The sequence below is a fragment of the Hippopotamus amphibius genome, chromosome 12, assembly GCF_030028045.1.
Source record: "Hippopotamus amphibius kiboko isolate mHipAmp2 chromosome 12, mHipAmp2.hap2, whole genome shotgun sequence".
Taxonomy (NCBI): Eukaryota; Metazoa; Chordata; class Mammalia; order Artiodactyla; family Hippopotamidae; genus Hippopotamus; species Hippopotamus amphibius.
This window is the reverse complement of record NC_080197.1, coordinates 41569720-41591286: the sequence shown is the minus strand read 5'-3', so window position 1 is coordinate 41591286 and position 21567 is coordinate 41569720. Positions and strand designations below refer to the sequence as shown.

Sequence of the window (21567 nt, the reverse complement as noted above, 5' to 3'; positions counted from 1 at the left end):
TTTTATTCTCTCTAGTACCCCAAGGCTACCAATTCTTTTGTCTCATAGGGACCTACAGTCAATCAATCCTCTCACCTCTCCCCCATCTGTCACCCCCAATATACCCTCACTTCCCTCCTAACCCAACACAGATACTACGGTTCATCATTACAATCACCCCCTTGCACACAACCCTCAACCCCGCCGTTCCTCTCACTTGGTCATACCTGATTGACAAAACTTGTAGTCTAGTTTGATCCAACTCTCCTTACTCCCTGCTTGTGCTACACCATTAAATATGGCTAAAGAAAAACATAATTATGTTGACTCATCTTACTTTACATGACCATGAACTTCAAGTTCACCCTTCTTGCTGCTCAGCAATACTATTAAATTCCCCTTTCCTGCTCTTTTAGACAACTACTTCGTACTTTCTCTCTCTTTGAACCTCTACCTACCTCCCCATCCCTACTCTTGGCTGATGACTTTACTTCCCATTTCACTAGGAAAATATGAACGAATAGACGAGTACAAGCCCCCACCACCACTTCTACTCACTACCCTCTGTGACCATATTCTTTCCCTTCTTCTTTCCTGTTACAATGGATGAAATGTCCATGCACATCTACCAAAGGCCAATTCCTCCACTTGAGCAAAAATATTCCAACTCCTTTTGCCTACTTTAGAATGTAGTTCTCTGCATCATTTTTTCCTGTCTGTGGATCACTCCCAGAAGTGTACAGCTTGCTGTTCTTTCCCCTCATGTTAAAGAAAAATGCTCTCTTGATCTCACTTTTCCCTCCAGTTAATACAGTGAGTTTTACTAGCATTAGTTACAATACTAACTAATAAATGTAGAAGAAATGATAGAAACAGAAAAATATTTTGCAACCAACAATATAATAACAAGCAAGGATCAACGAATGCTAACATCACCAAGTAAAATGTTGGGGAACAGGAGAGTCACACACCACACAAATTATGTACCAGTTACAAGTTACAAAAGAAAAAACAGAGCTTTTTGATGGAAGAATCAGTAGGACACCACCTTGAGTGAGCAAAGTCAACAGCAGAAAAACTGGGACAAACTGACATTATGTGCCTCCTGATGTGAAGCAATGGGAAGTATACAACATCATTCATGGAAAACTCGTGCCAAAAAGTTTTCACCTGAATTGTGAGGAAACAATCAGACAAATCCAGATTGTGGGTATTCTATAAGCCAACTACTATAGACACTTTAACACTGACTGATCCTGGATCAGGAAAAAACACTGTAAAGAATATTCCTGGAATGAGTGAGAAATTTGACTACTATTTTAACAATATTAAATTCTCTTTGTGTGATAATAGCATCATGCCTATGTAGAAGAAGAATGTCTTTTTGTTTGGAAGTTAAATGTTTAATGATGCTTGCAGGTTCCTAGTCATCAACTATTTTAGAAAAAGGAGTTGTCTCTCCTGTCTCCAATTCCACTCCTCAATGCCCCCTAACCCCATTAATCTCAACTTCCCCAATCCACCAAAACTCTTCAATGGTCTCTATATTGCTAAATCCCACGGTCTTTCTTAGTCTGTATTTACTGACCCATCTTCTCACTGAAAGCCATTCTTCACTTGGCTACCTGGATACCCCACAACCCTGAATTTCCTCCTTCGTTTCTGGTAGCTTCTTTCCGGCTGCCTCTGGATGGCCCCTGCTCACCTCTCTTCAACCTCTAAATGCTGGAGTATGCCAGTTTTTGCACCTCTTTTCTCTTGTACCTACAACATCCCATTGGTGTTCTTCACTTACAGAGATTTGTACAACAAAGATTCCCAAATTTGTATCTCCAGTCCTGACCTCTTCGCTGAACTTTAAATGGTATATCCAACTATCTCCTTGGCATGTCTATTTCAATATATAATAGGCATCTTACACGTGATCAAGGGAATTTCTGAAGTGCCCTTGCAAACCTGTCCCACCCGCAATCTTTATTCTCTCAGGATTATTACTACACCCCTCTTGACTGACCTCCCCAGTTCTGTCCCTCCACCCACTTTAATCTACTCTCAAGTACAGCAGCCAGAGTGGTCCTGTTAAAAACACATCAGCTTCTCTTTTTATTGTATCTATGCGATAAGGATGCTAACTAAACTTACTGCAGTAATCATTTTATAATATATGTAAGTCAAACTATCATGTTGCACACCTTAAACTTATACAGTAACATATGTCAATATCTCAATAAAACTGGAAAAAACCCAAGTCAGATCTCATTGCTCCTCAGCTTAAACATTCCAATGGTTTCTCATCTTACTCCAGAGATGTTTGAGCCCTTAAAATGGTCTGTAAGACCTCATGATCTGGCCCCATCACCTCTCTGTCCTCATCCACTATTCTCTGCTTCACTCACTCACTGCCGTCACACTGTTCTCCATGCTGCTCCTCAAACACACTAGATACACCACAGCTTCAAGGCCACTCACTTGCTATCCCCTCTGCTCGCACACTCTCCTCTGCATGGCTCACCCCTGACCTCTACTTCCTTCAGTTTCTGCTCAAATATTTTTCTTACTAAAGACTTGTCTCCCCTTAACCAGAATATAAGCTTTATGAGGTCAAGGATTTGTATGTTTTGCCCACATGGTGTCTAGAATGGTTCTTGGCATATGCTCAATAAGTATTTGAAGGAAAGCTGAGGTACTGAAGGATAATGAGTAGAAAAAAGATACCCTTTTCACCTGTGTCTATTAATCAGGAGATAACTAAGAAAAAGAGGACTTTTATCATATCTAGATTATATAGACAAAGAAACGTTGTTATCTGTTCATATTCTGGATGAAATTTCAAAGATTAAAATACACAGCTTGGGGCTTCCCTGGTGGCGCAGTGGTTACGAATCTCCCTGCCAATGCAGGGGACGTGGGTTCGAGCTCTGGTCCGGGAAGATCCCACATGCCTCGGAGCAACTAAGCCTGTGCTCCACAACTACTGAGCCCACATTCTAGAGCCCACGAGCCACAACTACTGAGCCCACATGCTGCAACTTCTGAAGCCCAGGTGCCTAGAGTCTACGCTCTTCAACAAGAGAAGCCACCACAATGAGAAGCTCGTGCACTGCAACAAGGAGTAGCCCCCACTCTCTGCAATTAGAGGAAGCCTGCACACAGTGACAAAGACCCAATGCAGCCAAAAATAAAATAAATAAAATAAGTAAATAAATTAAAAAATAAATAAAATACACGGCTTGCACTATCTACAATGAAAAGTTATTATCACATAGATTAATAGGGGAGGTTATTTAATATATGAGATAGAACTCATTATGCTTCATTTATATGTATATTACAAATTCCCTAATGAGGCACATTCACTGATGAAGTCTCAATATGCTAATTACATGTGTCACCTTCTCTACTCATCAAAATGAGTCAGGCAGGATACCTTTTTAGCAACACACTGAGATGGGAAATATCACTCCACATCAAAAAACTGAATTACAACTTTCCTTAAAAATCTTATAATTTAACATTTTTAATTATTCATAATCTGAATTAATAACATTATATTATCACATTTCCATGAGGAACTAACACACAATAGAAAGAGTAGCTCATTCTCACCCATGTACCTGCTGTCTCCCTTAATACTTACCTTTAAGGACATCAGCTCTTTATGGTACTATATTGTATAATCTGATGTAAAAGATAGGAAGTTTAAATGGTCTAAACTAAATTTTTCAAGCCAAGCCATAGTGCAACAACTGTTAGTGATTATTAAGAGTACTTATTTTTCTGAAGAGTTTAATATTTTGCAAATTTAAGCCACAGAAAAACTGATGCATGATACACTATAATATCATACTGACCCTCTGTGGTTTACTGAAGTATAACATCAAAAAAGTCCTGCGGTTCAGGGTAATTGTTACTGGGAACATAGATTTCTTAAGACACAAATTCAACAAAATACACGTATGACATGAATAGTACTCTGTAGTTTATAAAGTACTCTTATAATATCTCAGATTAAACAAGAAAGGTATTATTAGTCCCACTTTCCAAATAAGTAAACTGAGATCCTGACAGAGTAGTTCATTTATCTCATTTAACATGTCTAGTATGTAAAAGACCCTTTACATTTACACACACAGAAAACACACGCACGCACTTGTGTGCACGTCCATACCAAAGATTCACAGGTTCATAATATACCCCATACGGGGCCTTCAAAAATACTATGGTTAAAGACTTTAAAATATGCATTATATAGCAGAATATCAATTTTCCTTCGTTCAACTGTATATGAGTAAAAATTATATACCAAATGTTGACGATAATTCCATGAAACTGGCACTTTCGTCATTGTTGAAGGCATTAAAAACTGGTACAACCCTTTTGGAAAGCAATTTGGCAGTAATTTCAAGACACAAAAAGTGTCCATGTCCTTTCCTAGTAATTCCATTTCTGGGAAGCTATCCTATGAAAATAATTCAAAGTATGGAAAAAGCTATAGATTATTTATAACATTCTAGATATTTGGCATCTGAGATTAAAACTTTGAGGCTTGGACACTGGAAGTTTTAACAGCTTGTGAGAGAACCACAGGTTGATCCACAGCATATGTAAAGCGGCTATGTGAGTGAGGAAGTCATGTAACTAACTGGTGAGTGAGCCTGACTGCCAGCATTAACTTCTCCCTGTGGTCTACACAGATACTTCTAAAATGGGGGGGTGGAGGGGGAGGGAATAAGCATCTCTGTTAAAAAAAATTGTTTCTATAAGTAAAAGGCCCTAACATAGCAAGCCTATTACTTGGCTGGTGATGAAAGTGAAGAGATCTAAGAAAGTACTGATATTTGTGGGTTTGGGACTGGTAATAGTCTTAGATCAAACTTTCAACACCACGGGCCTATTGTAATGAAAGATTAGAAATATGATTACATATTCAATGATAGAGAAATGATAAATTAAACCACAATCTACCTAATCAATGGCTAAATAAGGATAATGGAATTACAGATGCTAATTTTTCATTTTACATTTTCAAAATATTTCACATGACATTGATATCACATGCACAAATGCCAAAGTCAAGATAAAAATGTACTGCTAAACATAAGAGGGAACAGTCACTAATTCATCACATGAAGTCAGCACTACCCTGATACCAAAACCTAAGGACACTGCAAGAAATGAAAACTCTAGACAAACATTCCTCATTAACACAGGTGCAAAAATCTTTAACAAAACATTACTAAATGGAGTCTAGGAACATAAAAAAAGGATAATGCATCATGACTAAGAGAGGCTTATCCTAGGAAAACTGCACTGCTTACACCTTCCCATGTATCACTTTTTGGTATCTGCACTACATAACTGTATTAATAAAGACAAAGGTAAGTTCTGACTCACTCGATATAGCTCTAAAATATTTAGTATAAAACTGTCAGTCAAGTTTATTTTAAATCTTCTTTCTCAAATAGTCACCTGAATACCTCAATATGTTCATTTAAAATTCAATAAGCTCATTCTAAGATTAGAATTAAGCTACAATGACAACCTACTTGATTTAAAAGATAGACTCCAAAATTTCTTGGAATCATAAGTCCAAGGACCTCAAGTAAAAAATTTCTTCACACATCTGAGTGGTATGCTTGTACTGCCTTATTGTGTGACTTACTGACAAAGGACACTGAACTCCTTAAAACAGCCTCCGTGCTCTTTTGCTGAACAATCCTAATGCTATAAAGAATTCCTCTTTACATTACACTGAAATCTACTTTCCTTCAACATTTATCCACTGGTATAAGCACTGACTTCTGAGGTAGTATGTAAGATTAAGTCTCTATTTACATACTCAACCTGCAAGCACTTGAAAATACCTATTAAGTCACTTTTTAGACTTCTCCTCTCCAGGCTATTTTAATTGAGTTCTCTCAACCACTGTTCATATGATAACACTACTAAACTTCATTTTTTCTTACCACCACTTCTTGCAAAAGCCAGACACTTAAAACAAATGGGTTATAACACAGCACCATGTTCATATAGAAGTATGCAGAAGATATGTGTGTATCCTAATAAATTCACTACAAGAGTCAACCAATCCTCAAATATCAAAATATGCTAGTCCCCCCGTGCAAATAAAAAACTAAGAAAACAGATATTTTATTCTCAGTGCAAAAAAGATACTAGTTGTAAGAAATAGAAGTAATTGAATATAGAACAGTTAATTTTTAAGCAATGGTGCTATAAATAGTATTTTTTCATCTAGAAATAAATTGAGGCTAAAAGAATTGAATGCTTGTCAAAAAATATACCTACCTTTAGAAGATATACATATATGTTACATACATATATGTAATCTGCAGTAAAACCCCACATTATTTGCAATGGTACATGCTGATTTGCCAGGATTAAGAAAAAGGCATATGCTAGAAAACAACCCTCATTTACCCTAGCTTTATCTTTGTCTAGCTTTGACATGGTTTTAATATTATTGTACTACTCTAAAAAAAGTTATTGAACCCTTCAACGCAGTTATAAAAATTACTTACGATGTTATATTTCTTTGACTATTCAAAACTATTCAAAAATTGCACAACTGAGATGGAAAACTATGTATTACGTATTTTGTGTTAATGAAACCTCACTAATTAAAGTCTAGTAGCAGTTACTGGAGAAAAGTCCACTTATTAATTACATATTCTGAAAAGAAGTTTAATGACTTTAGAATACATGGTGCCTGGATTCAAATTTCTGTATCCTGAAAATACTGGAATCAAACCTACGAGAGGTCTACTTTCATAAACGGATAATCTGTAGTTAGTAAGTTAAAGAGACCAAGAATAAGCCACAAGAGTCGAAGATGCTGGTCCTAGAGTGAATTAAATGACATGCATGCAAATATCACGTTAACTTCCTCACCAAAACATTCCCTGAAAATGTGATTTTTTTTAAGTTTATGTTTCCAAAGAGTTGATCTTCTTTTCTTTTATATCCAACATCCCAAAATGAAGAAAAACAAGTGAATATTTAGTTAGTATCTAACTCTTACCTGGAACCCACTTAATTTCCATTTCCATATCATTTTCTTTGCCTTTCTTTTCTTTTTCTTGGATAACTTGCAAGAGCTGCCTATATTTAGCAACTTGTTCTTCATCATCCTTCTGACTTCTTTTTGTTTTACCATCTTCTTCTGCACTGACTCCATCATCACCTAACAAAAAAATCAATTTCATTTAATACACAGAAATAATTTACTTCTAACTTCAGTGTTTAATCCCAGTCACTGCAGCACCCTTCTAAATGACATCAGATATACCATAACAATATAATATCAAAAACAGACAAATTTCCTAATACAAAATGAATTAAATGACTTAGGTCCTGTGTATATAAAAATCAGCTGCAATATAAGTTCGCATGGTCACAATGTTACACTTGGGAATCTCTGTTTTTATTAAAATCCATATTTCAAAATAATCCTGTAGTCATGTAATGTCCTTGGACTTCTCTGCCCTATAAGCAAGATAGGAGGTATGGCATTTTTTTTCCTCTTTATGTCTCCTACCATCCAACACAGTGGCTTTAAAATGTACAGTTGGACTTCTTAGGTGGTGCAGTGGTTAAGAATTCGCCTGCCAATGCAGGGAACATGGGTTTGATCTCTGCCCCAGGAAGATCCCACGTGCCATGGAGCAACTAAGCCCGTGTGCCACAACTATTGAGCCTATGTGCCGCAACTACTGAAGCCCACATGCCTAGAGCCTGTGCTCTGCAAAAAGAGAGGCCACCACAATGGGGAGCCATGTACCACAATGAAGAGTAGCCTCCATTCACTGCAACTAGAAAGCCTGTGTGCAGCAACGAAGACCCAACACAGCCAATAAAATAAATTTATAAAAAATAAGTAAATTAAAAAAAAATGTACATTCAATAAAAGGAGGCTGAATAGTGTTGGGATAAATGAATTTAGCCATTCATGCTGATGACACAGATAAAGGAAGTTGCTTGTAATCTAAAACAAAGAATAATGAGTCCTTTCCATTTGATAGTGAGCACACATGCTTACTCTCAGGATCTCATTAATACATTAAGAATAAAAATGAATAAATTAGAAGTTTAAGCAATTAATTTCCCCATTTGGAAAATATTCACATTTCCATTTCCTAATTTTATAAAAATAATTACAACAAAAGGAACAGTATAAAATTCATGGGCAACAGATAGCAAAGTAAACTAATACGTGAAAAGTTTGTTTGCTCTATTATTTCCACTGTGATTCTCCAAGTCAAAAACATAAATTAAGGACCTGGGTTTTAATGCAAAACATACAGACTTACTGAGTTGACTAAATGTCCCCAGTAAAGGAGAACTCAGAAGCAGCATACAGAAGACCCTCTCTTCTATGAGCTATGGCTAACTGGTCACTAAATACATCTGACATTATTAAGCATATAACTGTGAAACATCAATGTTAACAGACTGTCCTGACATTTTCAAAAAGGTGATGTGAAAAAAATTGGTTAAGTAAATGTTTTTATACTTTTTTTCTCTAAATGAATGAAAAATAGTCCACGACATTCTTTCCATCCTATCACACTTTTACATTTTCACTCAAACAGCTGAAATTCATTTTTTTACTGTTTGTGCTTTGTGCCACAATAATAATGTTGGATGGAATTCTGTCATGTATCCCGTAATTCAATGGATAAAACATCAGGAACACATTAACAAAATGGCAATGTATTTCTTTCTATTAAAAGCTTACTTCTGAAAACATAATTAGAAGCAAGCTCCTTCCAGGTTGAAATTTTAGTGGTAAGTCTCTGATGGCCTACTTTAAATTGATTTTTTCCAGTACTAAAATTTTACTTTCTGAAGCTCTAAAATGTGGGTTAACTCCTGTAAGTCTGTTTTTCCCAATTCAAGGACAATACTTTGTGAAAGCCTTAAAACTATATAAGGAGTAAAAAAATAACTGTAACAGTAAGAAGCCCTGGTAGGATCTCTTATAAACTACAACAGGAACATCTAGTAACTCTAAGGCATTCAAATATACTAATGTATCTATCAGAGGTACTAAATTATAGATTAAAATGACTCTGCAATCAATTAAAATACTGGAGAAAAATAAAAATGCATGCTTTAAAAAAGTTCATAAGTATATTTCAAACAAAAAGCCATTAATCCTTTAAGTTTTAGAAGTAAAAACATATGATATGAGATGGTATGTAGTATGCTAAGACTTTACATACATTATCTCAATTTTTCCAACCATGAGCAGGTACTATTATGATCCTCATTTCATGGCTATGGAAAGAAAGGTATGAGGGCTAAGAAAACCTAACCTAAGTAGCTTCACTATGTGGTGAAGCCAGGATTTGAAACCAGCAAAGCCCAAGACCTTAACAAGAATATACTGACAAATTAATGATTATTTTTCCACAATATTTGCTGCCCTGATGTCAATAATGTCATTTCAAAATCTAGTTCAGTTCTCCCAAACCAAAGAAACCTATTTGAAAAACTTGTACTCAATCTTCACAAGCATACATGGAAAGCTCTTTTTTTCCTTTCTTAGAGCTACTACTAAAGAAAAACTATCCAGAATTTTCAGAAAATGCTAAATGACCACATATGGACATAAATAAAAAGAAAATGTAGATAATATATTTATGGGGGTAAAATGTAAAGACTATTTGAGAAAGACTCAGCTGCTCTGTGTACACCAGAAATAACATGGTCACTCAACTGCTCAGAATGCCAATGAAATTAACAAGCAACAGCCATCAAGGCCTGAAATGTGAAGGCTTTTGTGCCCATATAACTACCATTGCAAATCATATGCTTTTCCAAAGACCATTAAATACCTAAGAAATTGTGGTTTTATTAACATGAGATTTCTGAACAAAGAGACTAGAATGATTAAACATGATTTTCCATTCTATGTGTGAATGGAGTTCGAGAGTAACACTTGATGAAAAACTTAGATAAATGAAGCAAAATCTTCAGCAGCCTAAAGGAACAGTGATAGGCCAACTATATGATCTTAAGAAAGTTAAGGTTTAATGATCCTATGATAATACTAAAGAGTATTTTAGGATTTAATTTCACCTTTATAAAATTATAAATTATAAAAACAATATATATGCAAACAAAAACCAAAAGGACAGCTATGAAAAGTGTCAGGCTATAAATAAAAGTAAGAATATTCATTCCTGCTAATTTAAAATACTTTATGTTTAACTTTTATGGTTCTTCATTTGCTGTCAGCATATAATTCTATCTTTCACCTGTGCATGGTTGGGAATTCATCTAATAGATAAAAATGAAGGTGTGAAGATATCAGGGAGAGTATCAACCAAAAACTAATAAGAAATTACAATCAAGCAAACATTTTCAAACAAGCCAGATCCAATATATATGGGAAAAGGGATTTTTTGGCCCTATTTTTTAAAAACGAGCTATTTTAAGCAAAAAACATAATTTTAAAATAAACCACTGATCATTTTAATCCTCAAAAAAATTTCAGGTAAAGACATACCATCTGAGAACTTCTGCTTCCTTTAATGGGAAGCTAGGTACACTTCACACCAACCCTTTTACTGAGGACATCAAGTGTTTAAAGTGTTAAAAAAAATCTTTTTAAAAGATTCAAAGGGATTTTAAAAAGAAGAAAGAAAACTTCAAAGAACTGACAAATTAGTGAAGAATTATGAAGTCAAAATCAAGGAGAAGATGGTCATCAGAGAGATGACCCTAGTGTTTAAGACCTATTTGCCCTGAGTGCATGTATTGATCTACCAAAGAAATAGCTGTGAGACTAACCTACAATTCTGGCAGCCTGCAGGCCAAGAAGACAAAAGTTAAAGAACCAGCTAGTACCCCCACATTTAGTAGGGACCCAGAAGGATACACTCCAGGGCAAGGGTCAACCAGAAGTAAACTAGCTCTCAGGCAGACTTGCATCACCCACTAGATCCAGGGAACCTCAAATCTTAGAACTTGGAGTGATGTGGTTCCAGAATAACCAGACCAAATGAAACTCCTCTCTGATGAGACTCTCTCAAACCAGCACAAAAAAGTTAACCAGGCACACAAGTGAACAGGAGAAGTATCTTGTAAAATAACAGATACCAACCCCAAAAGATCTGAAATAAATACTGAAATTATCAGACATACATTACAAAAACATGTTTCCTCTGTTTACAGAAATAAGTCACTGAAAGTATCTGCAATCAGTAAAAACTATAAAAAGTGATATTGCTGATTTGAAAAATAGTCAAACAGGACTTTCACAAGTGAAAAAATATAACAGCCAAAATTAACTCAATGAACAGTCCATCAGCAGATTCAACACTGCTGAAAAGAGAATTAGTGAACTGGAAGATAGGTAAGAAAAACTATTCAGAAAGCAGCACATATATATAATAGATAAAAAATATAGGAGAAAAGTAATATGGAAGTTACAGTGAAAAGATCTAACATATATTTTATTGGAGTCTCAGAGGAAAGGGGAGAAGAAATATCTGAATAGATGATGGCTGAGAATATTCCAAAACTGACTGAAAAATACCACGCCACAAATTCCAGAAACTCAACAAACCCCAAGCATGATAAATTTAAAAAATCTATTCTCAGTTCATATTAAAACTGCAGAAAACCAAAAAGGAAGAGAAAACTTTAAAAGCAGTCAAAGAATAAAATCCAGACAACCTTCAAAAGACTGACAGCTGACTTCTCAAAAACAACAATGAAGTCAGAAGCCAGCAGAATATTGTCATCAGTGTGGGGACAGGAGGACTGTCCACCTAGAATTTTTTTTTTACCAGTGAAAATATCTTCACAAATGAAGGTAAAAAGGGAAATTTTTAGACTAAACTGAAACTCAAGTGTTTGACACCAGTAGATACTATTGGATATACTTAAGGCAGAAGGAAAATGATCCCAGACAGAAGTATGAGATTTAGAAAAGAATAAGGAACAAAAGAAGTAGGGGAAATGTGAGTAAATTTAAACAAAACAATAACATTAATGTCCTATGACATTAATGTCCTAAGAATTACAATACACAGAATAGCATGAAAGTTAAGATTCCTTGTACTCTCTAGGAGGGTAAAAATATTAATTAGCATTAAACTTTAATAAGGATGAAAGTCATGATTGCTAGAATAATCACTAAATGAACAGAAAGAGTCTACTTTGTAAACTGAGCAGAAAAATGGAATGTAAAAAATAATCCAAAAGAAGCTCTTAGTTGAAAAAAAGGTGGTGGGGGTTGGGTAGGGTAGGTGGGTAATAAAGTATTTTACTAGTTTAAAAAAAAGTGATTGCATAACTACAAGAATCATGACTAGTCTTAAAGGCCAGACTTTTTTTGTGAGGGCAGCATTTTAAAGTGTTTTTGGTTAAAGAAATTCAGGCTAAGAAAATACCTTTAAATAAAAAATTTCAATTACTACCTACAGGTGTATATAGTACTGTGTATGTGAGAATGCTTCATAGACAGTTTAAGGATTAGTTTGATATTCCCTTTTAAGCTACTGCCAAAGACATATTTCCACTAGTAAGTCTAGATTAGGTATCTAAGTGCTTACAAATATAGAACACCAAAAGATGAACAAGTACCTTCTAGCTCCTCTTCTATCTCCTCTTCATCTTCACTAGAGGAAGCCAAGTAGGCTTGAAAATCCATGTCCAAAAGCTCTTCCTTTTTAAATTTCCTGTTGAGTGTTGTAATTCTTTCATGATCAGTCTCATCCCAAGTGATCTCCACCTTTCACCAACGAAAATGGAAATGTCAGCAACCCAAACTTGTCAAACAATATTTATCCTTAACTTGGGTGTCTAACAGTAAACTAAAAAAGTTAAGATGTGCTAAAACAATAAATAACATGCTTAATGAAAAGTTTTCTACCTGTGGAAAGAGAACCATTTCAATTAATCTGTGCCTTCATCCTCCTAACTCTCTACTATATGTAAGGTATTCCATTATTGGGAATAAAAGTTCATCAGTGTATGGACTGATTGTGGTGAAAAGAAATAAGAAGATGCACTAGTGAAAAGGTTAACATTATTATGAATGAGTCAAAACACATCTTTCACCTGGAGTTCTAAGCATTTCAGGTCTACAATCTGTCTGAAATTTGCTGATAGAGCTTTTAACACAATCTCAGTGTGGTCCATTTTCCAAAAGAGATTAAGAGCCACTGATGAGAAAGGCATCTACTGGTTGGAAGTATAGTAAACCCCAGATGCAGGAATTCATCTATAACATGACTGATCTGGTGACTGGCTCCTGTCCTCTATGCAGCCCCCATTCTCGGAGTCTGGTTAGAGATTTAATTTTCATCACAGGGCAGGTCCCACATCCTTCCTTTTTTCCATCAGGCTAATCTCCCCAGTTCAGGACAACAAAATGGGCACCAAGCGATCCAATCCTTAAAACAGCTGCCACTGTAAGAGAAATTCCAGCTAGTAACAACTCAGAATTATTCCTATTCTGATCATTAAGACTGAGAGCTGATGACCACAAAACCACTGCTGAAACTGGGACAGATGTGGATGATACTCCAGACTGGCTGGCTGGATAGGCTTGCCTATTTTTCAGTCTTGAAAATAACATAATTCCACATTTTATGTGACTGAATCTTTTAGACTTCACTTCTTGCATAGTGTAGGGTTTCCCTATACTCAGTAACTAATCAAGATCACACAGTACCCACAGGCTGCAGGTGACAGATACAGCAGTACTCTCTCTCTGCCACCAACCTGTCCTCAGAAGAGCACAGTGGTTTGTCACAAGAAAGGCAATGAGAAGCCTGTATAGTTGCTGCAGAGTCCAGCTGTGGATAGAAGGTATATGGAGTAGAAAAGCAGAGAAGCTAGGCAGCTAAGTAACAAACTAATTCAATAAAAATCTTTTGGCTGTTCATTATTAAGCATTAATGTGACATCTAGTAGTCCTGAATTATTCTATTTCAATTGTTTTTACAATTTTGGATCATATCTGCAGAAAAAAATGTGTTCCTATTTTAAATTTCCACTGGTTTCGTTTAACTGTGATTTGAGTAATCTGTTACCCACTTTCCCCTACTCCCTAGAATACTAATAACTGACATATTACTTATTAAAGAATCTAGTTAAGTAAGACTGTATGGGAAAGATAGAAGATAAAAAAGAAACATTTGCAGGTAATTGACTCAGGCTTAAAGGTCTAACAAAAATCTGAAAATAGGTTCCAACAGATGTGGTAAATAAAAATGCAAATACACTTGCTTCATTTCTATTTGTACTTATACACTAAAATTTTGAATACTTTCCATTTCTAAAGATGCTATAAGTAAATAACTCTTTTCTTAAAGCAATGGAGTCCAGCTATTTTCTAAAGCTAAGAAATACCGTTGATGTTCCCATTGCAGCAGATGTGAAATATTTTGGCTTATATGCTGTTAAATCCACTTCTGAGGCTACATCCTTGGGCTCATCATCAAAAGTAATATCATCTGGTATAAACCTAAGAAACAAAGAAAAATAAATAAATTTATTTAAACATATGCTGCAGTGATAAACAACCAGAGTTTAGATTCTCTTCTAATTAAGTATAGTTTATACATACATACCATATAAGAGATTCTACAGAACACACATGTAGATGAAGCAAACAAGGTTAGAAATAACCTTGGCACAAAATTTCTGAAATTCATAAGCTATAAAGCTGTAATTCCACTAAATCTGAGTGAAGTCTGTGTAGGTAGAAACCCTCCATTAGGAGTCAGTTAATATGAGTCAGGTGTAAACACACGTGGGTCCCTCGTTTCAAAAAGACCTAGATTCTTGATAGCGCAGTCACTGGCTTGCTATATGATATTCTGAAGACCAAATAGAATTATTAACGGGTAAGTGCTCTGAATATAAAGTATCATACATACGAGGTGCCACTGAAAATAAGCAAAAGCTTAAGGTTGATTCTTGTTTTAAATTTTTTATTTTATTTTATTGTATTTTATTTATTTGTTGGCCGCACTGGGTCTTCGTTGCTGTAAATGGGCTTTCTCAAGTTGCGGTGCATGGGCCTCTTGTGGTAGCTTCTCTTGTGCAGCATAGGCTCTAGGCACGTGGGCTTCAGCAGTTGTGGTACAAGGGCTCAACAGTTGTGGCTTGCAGGCTCTAGAGCACAGGCTGAGTAGTTGTGGCACACGGGCTTGCTTAGTTGCTCTGCAGCATGTGGGATCTTCCTGGACCAGGGATTGAACCCATGTCCCCTGCACTGGCAGGTGAACAATCAACCACTGCGCCAGCAGGGAAGTCCCAAGGTTAATTCTTTAAGGCTACAAAATCTTAACAATATCATCTTATAAAATTTTCACAAATAAATAGCTGTTAAATGTAAATTAGCTACGGTAATTGTTTGACAATTCTTAGGCATCAGGCTAAGGAACGGGAGGAAAAAAGCAAAGAGAAATGATCCCTGGTTATTATATTTAGGTTTTGTAATTTATATAGGAGATTTTATTTCCACACACACAAAAAGCATATTGCATCAAAAATGATTTCTGAGGGGGGGAATCAAAAATTAAGGTTCATTAAGTCTACATAATATCCTCTTCCAGGTATACTTATGCACAGACTTAATAGAAGAAACATAAATACCTGAGATGGATATTTTAAATGCTGCCAAAATGCATGCTTTTATATTTTGAGGCCGATAAGTAAAAGTTTCCTAGATAACAGGATGGCAGAAGAAAACTCAATTTTCTTTTACAAATATATGACAAAATAAAACAGGGAATGTAAGTTTTTTCCATGGTCATTGATCTTATTTTCTAGGTACTGCCAGAGGTTATCCTAATACTGTATGGAAATGTCCCAAAAAGGGAACGGAAAGAATAAAATGATCCTGAAAAGAACACGTGAACGTGAATTTATGACATACAAAGAGTCTGACATTCTTAACAGATGTCTGGTAACTACTATTTATACATCCAAAACGAGCACCTCCTTTTGAAATTGTTAACAGAAAAGAGAAGGAAATAGCTTGTTTGATGAGATATGCCTTTCTTCCCATATATTTAAACGTGCTAAAATCTTACCCCAAATTATCAATACAAAAAATTTTATTTGTATTCTTCTATAGGTCGGAGTGCTTTTGAAGTATGAAAGTGACAGTGACTGTCAATCGATAACATTTTTTTTCTAAAATATTTTACTTTGAGAACAAAGCCTCTAACAAACCTGTATACAAAGAAGTGATTTCTCTTGAAACTATCACAGCAGAATGGTTCACTGGGTTCAAAGAACTAGGCAAATGATAAAATGGTACAGTATTTCAGCTTCCCAGTTTCCTTAGAACAGACATTCCCAACCACCTAAGGTTTTCCAGGTCAGGTCAGTGAAGCCTGAGCACACAGTGGAAAAAATGCCCAAGTCTGAAGACAATGCCAGCAACACCATTCATTGAGCAGCACTGTCCAAAACAACTTTTTGTGACAAGGGCAAAGTTCTATATCTGTTCTGTCCAACATGTAGCCATTAGTACTTAAAATGTATCTAGTGTGACTAAGCAAATGAGTTTTAGGTTTTTAATTAAATAAATGTAAATAAGCCAGGTATGACTACTGGCTACTGTATTGGATGGCGCAGATTGAGAGATACTAGTTTATTAGCAAACTCCTTTTCCTCCACCTCAATGCTTCTTAAAAAGTTACTTCACCCTGGTTCCTAGTTCTAAAGGAGCATTGCAAAGAAATATCACTACATAAAACCCATCAACCTAAAAACATATCTGACCACATCTGAAAGGACATAAATGTGAGGTGACTTATACCTAATATTTTAGCATTTCCTCATTCCAGTTTTATTTTTCAAGAGTGATGTTCTACAAGAGAGAGTTCACCCAAAAGCAAAAAATCCTCTTACAACAGGAAACAACAGAGAGCACTACCAGTTCTAATATTTCAGCTCTTATAATCATGTTGTGCTGCAAGATTAAATTGGTACAACACACACCAGATTACCTTAGATCTACGAACGAGCAACTACTTTCGAATTCCAGGCCATCACAATCCTCATAAATTTTAGCAGCTGTTTCAGGAGAATCACAGTCTACTACTGCATAATAGTACTTCAGTCGCTTGAATTGATAATCTCTCAGTTTTTCTCTAGAGGTCCTAAAAGGAAAAACCCATTAGGCTTACTTAAACAGGAACACAAATACCTCTTTTCCTTTAAAAAATAAATGTAATTGTTCCAAGAAAAATACACCACAAGCTGGTCTTTATTCCAATCCATCCTTCATGATTTGCCTTCATGAACGTTAAATACTTAAGCTCAATTTATTATTTTGACAAGGTACAGACTAGAAATTTTGACTGGAATTTGGTATTTAGAAAAGGAAAGCAAGAATAACATGCTTACCTGTGATTTTAATTCTTAGAATAGCTATTTTTTTATTTGTTTTGCTATCACATACAGCCTTCTCACTGTATTATAAAATATGCTAAAAAGCATTTGCGTTTATTATATAGAAATTACTGATCTTGTAAAACTTTATTCACGTGTTGTCCAGTCTACATGGTATAAGTTCAATAATTAACTACAGCATATTCTTTGAGGGTCTTCATTTGCTCTCATTTACCCCCAATTTTTATTAAGTGCACATATAGCTCCACCTAGTGGATTAAAAACTGTCTCAAATTTTTCTATACTACGCTACGATGATAGAGAACTTTTTCTACTTTTTCTACTATATAATTCTTAAATAAGAGAAATTATATAATTTGAAGGCAAATAGTTTCAATGCCATTTACATAGAAAGCAACATCTCAGAAAACACGAACTTACTGATTCAGGACAATGAGGCTGAGAACTCTAAATCAGTTTAATCATGAAATGTTTTTCAAAACTGAAATAATTATTTTCATGAATACAGAAATATAAACATACACAAAAAATGTTGGAATGGTATGCCACTTCTGACAGACTTTAACCTGCTTTGCAACCTGTTTTAACCATGAATGGCACAAGGGTGAACTTTAGTCCCAACTATTAAAGTGATGAGAATTCTGAATTAGCGACACAAACTCATACGAGGTTTAGTTTTATTTTCTAGAATGTTTTAATACCAGTCTTTTTCAGGGGCATCTTCAGGAATGCTTAATAACTCTACTGGTCCTTGAACTTGCTCTTCTTTCATCCTCTCCTTTCCAAACTCCGAAGGATATATCTAAACACACAAAAAATAAGATCAATGTTAATTTATACTTCCCTTTTCTTGTAATACAGACCTGTCAAGGTCAGAAACTCTAAACTGGACTCAATGAAAACATCAAGAACGCCTTACTTCCAAACCCACTATAGGAAGCTAAAGCATCCTGAGGAAGAGTCTTAAAAATAGTCATTTTGGCTGGGGATTAACAGACGTGGGGCTTAGGAACAAAAACAGAATATTTCCTTCATACATTCTGGGTTCCACGGGAAAAATTAAGAAAAGTGAAACAAGATTCTAAGCTCAAGGAATGCAATATAAACACACACACACATGTGAAAAATGACTGGATTAAATAATTTAAATGAGATATATTAAAGTGATTAAAGAAATATATAAAACAATGAAGAAAAATAATTTTGTAATACCTAACATCACTATGTCATATCATTTATCCAACACTTTCTTTTAAAGAAATTCTTTAAATAGAAAAGATTTAACTGACTAATGTATGCTTTTTTGAGTTGTCTGAAATATGTAATTTATCAACTAGGGGACCAAGTTTTTCTTACTAATCTAAGTTAGTAAAATAAGTTTCAGTGTAGAAGTTTTTAGTATATATGCAGTTACATCTGGTTGAGTCTTTGTGTTTTTTTCTTTATAAGTCTAGAGATTACTACTACCCATCTCCACAAGATTTAACAAAAATACCATTCTATTTCATTCTGCCTTTAGTTTGATTTTTAATTTTTTTCTTTACTTCATCTGACTATCATTTGGAGCTATTATGAAGATCTGTACTAAATTCTCCACACAAGGACTTGTCCATTTGTTCCAATACCATGTATTCAAGTTTATTTTGATCTAAACTATCATACAAACTATTCTCTCTACCTATTTCATCAAGTTGTCCCTGTACTTTTACCCAAACTTGTTAACTCGTGTAGCATTACAAAATGTTGAGCTACTGGAACTGGTAGGGTGAGTGCTTTTATACTGGTATGACTTCTCAAAATTGTATGAGTCATTCTCACTTGTTTATTCTTTTAGATGATTAACAGTAACCTTTCTCTTAACTTTCATTTGAACTGAGCTTTTGACTGAAACCATACTAAAACTGTAGAACTGACATCTTAAATATTTAAACTGAACAATAATAATTTAGAGCTGTTTCAGGCACTGTACTAAATATTTAGTGTGATCTCCTTTTCATTTAATCCTTACCACTACCTTAAGAAATACTACTTGTATATCTACTTAGAGGAGAAAACATATTTGAGAAATTAATCAATAAAATGCACAAGATCATATAGCATGTATCAGAATCAAGATTTGAATATAGGTGTGTCATACTGCAAAGCCTAGAGTCTTAATCACTATGCGGGCTCTCTAGAAATACAGTATCTCAAAATTTAAGTTTTTCAAGTATTATTTATCAAGTGTTATAGCTTACTCCATATAGGGCATATGTGTTTAAGGTAACTTCTAAGGCTTTTATATGTTTCTGCTGCTAGTAAAAATAGAAGTTTCCTTCTTGTTATGCTAATAATGAAGCATGTATTTTTTTAATATTTATCTTTCACCCTGTCCCTTTACTGAGCTTTATTATAATAGCTTTTCAATTGATTTCTTTGGGTTTTTTTTAATTAAACACAATCATTTAGCTGATCAACAATTTTACCTCTTCATTTCTTACTTTCATACCTGTTACATCAGATTTGTGCCTATCTGTATTGGACAACTTCCAGATTAATTATTTTCCTTAAAAGGAAAACTGTGACTTTAACAAAAGAGATTTAACTTAGATGTTTAGAAATATTTACTTCAAAATGAAATCCACCTCACCTTTACAGAAAATATAACACCTCCCTTAGGTTTAAATGAATTGAACAAAGCCAGCAAATCTTTTGCCTTCAACTTATCCCAGTCCATGTTGCAAACTGCTAATCGATGTGTAATCTAAGAAACGAGAAAAATTAAATATTACATAATCTGTATCATTCCCAATGCTTGCAAAATTAAGATAGTAAAATTATAATGCCTTCTTTCCCCCAAATCTTGAAATCATTAATGCAGTATTTATCTAAGTGGTTTCAACATGTAAAGGAAAACTTTGCATGAGTCACACAATAGTAAAACTGCCAGCAGAAATGCACTCTCTCTTACTTGGTTCTTAGTTCCTGAATCAGAACATGATGACGAGCTGATCCTTTAACTACCAGGTTTGTTAGCCTATTCTGCTACCCTACTCACCATAAGTGAGTAGGAAAGTTGAGTATATAAATCTGCAACATTTCCAATAGGTACATTTCAATAGGAACTGAAATATAAACTTTTAGTTAAAAGAAGAGTTTTCTAAAAATTTCTTGTGACTTTTAATTATTTATGTAGAAGTTCACCCCTATCTGCTTGGACAGACATCTACTTTATATAGATATATTCTGTATCAGGAAGTTTTAATCAGAATCACCAATAAGAGTATTATTTACCAAGGAAGCTTTTCCTTATTAACTTAATGATATCAATCCTACCATCCATAACAGCTACTTGCACTGTACTCTTGACAAATAATCTTATTTATTCAAAAAGTCACCTCATCAGTCCGAGGAGCATCTTTATCTAATTCTCTCCAAGCATGCTCAAAACCAGATTCCTCTGGAAGTAAATCTGCCATATCCTCTTCATCTTCAGAACTAGTTTCTACATTTCCTTTGCCCCTCGCAAGATCAGGGCCACTGTCACTTTCATCGCCATCCTCACTACCCTCATCTTCCTCGTCCTCCTCCTCATTTTCACTTCCACTGTCGTCACTGTCGTCGTCGTCACCACTGTCATCATCATGAAGATCAGCGGCAGCAGCTCTACAAATGCCTGTAATTTCATCTTCAGATTCTTCATCACCTCCTATTTCACTGGCACTTTCTGAATCTTCCTCCAGAGCATCTTTGTCAAACATTTTACCAGCTGTTGAGTTTTCATGGCCATCACCATCACTGTCTCTTGCCATTGTGAATGGAATCACTGCAAAAAGGTCAAAGGGGGGAGAAATTAAGAAAATGTAAACACTGAATTAAATTAAATCCAAGTTATTTTGACCTCAAATCCAGTAAGAATATAATTCCTATGAAACAGACTAAAGGAAAATATAAGTTCAGCAGAAGTCATGCCTAACCAAGTTATTTAATAGAAATCTTAACATATACCCAGATCACACAAGTAGATTCGTATACTTATTGAATATTCATGGAGTGTTTGCTATGTGCTAGGTACTCAATATACCATAATTGGCAAAAGAGAAGCAACTGATGCCCTCAATAAGCTTCCCAGTCAAGGGAAGAGAATAGATGGACAGATACTGATCAAATAAAATCAATCAAATCAATGCATGTAAAAAA

At 35.0% G+C, this 21567-nt stretch overlaps 1 protein-coding gene across 3 annotated transcripts in view; it reads right to left on the bottom strand.

Moving 5' to 3' along the window:
- The window catches only part of ESF1 (ESF1 nucleolar pre-rRNA processing protein homolog), a 58925-nt gene that overhangs the window by 30825 nt on the left and 6533 nt on the right, over positions 1 to 21567 (bottom strand). For all 3 annotated transcript variants that reach the window (XM_057703300.1, XM_057703301.1, XM_057703299.1), the window contains exons 3-9: positions 20766 to 21193; positions 20018 to 20131; positions 18090 to 18190; positions 16983 to 17135; positions 14368 to 14482; positions 12595 to 12742; positions 7019 to 7180 (exon numbers count right to left, since the gene is read on the bottom strand). In XM_057703300.1, the coding sequence (XP_057559283.1) occupies positions 7019 to 7180; positions 12595 to 12742; positions 14368 to 14482; positions 16983 to 17135; positions 18090 to 18190; positions 20018 to 20131; positions 20766 to 21193 (1221 nt within the window). The remainder of the gene's footprint in view (positions 1 to 7018; positions 7181 to 12594; positions 12743 to 14367; positions 14483 to 16982; positions 17136 to 18089; positions 18191 to 20017; positions 20132 to 20765; positions 21194 to 21567) is intronic.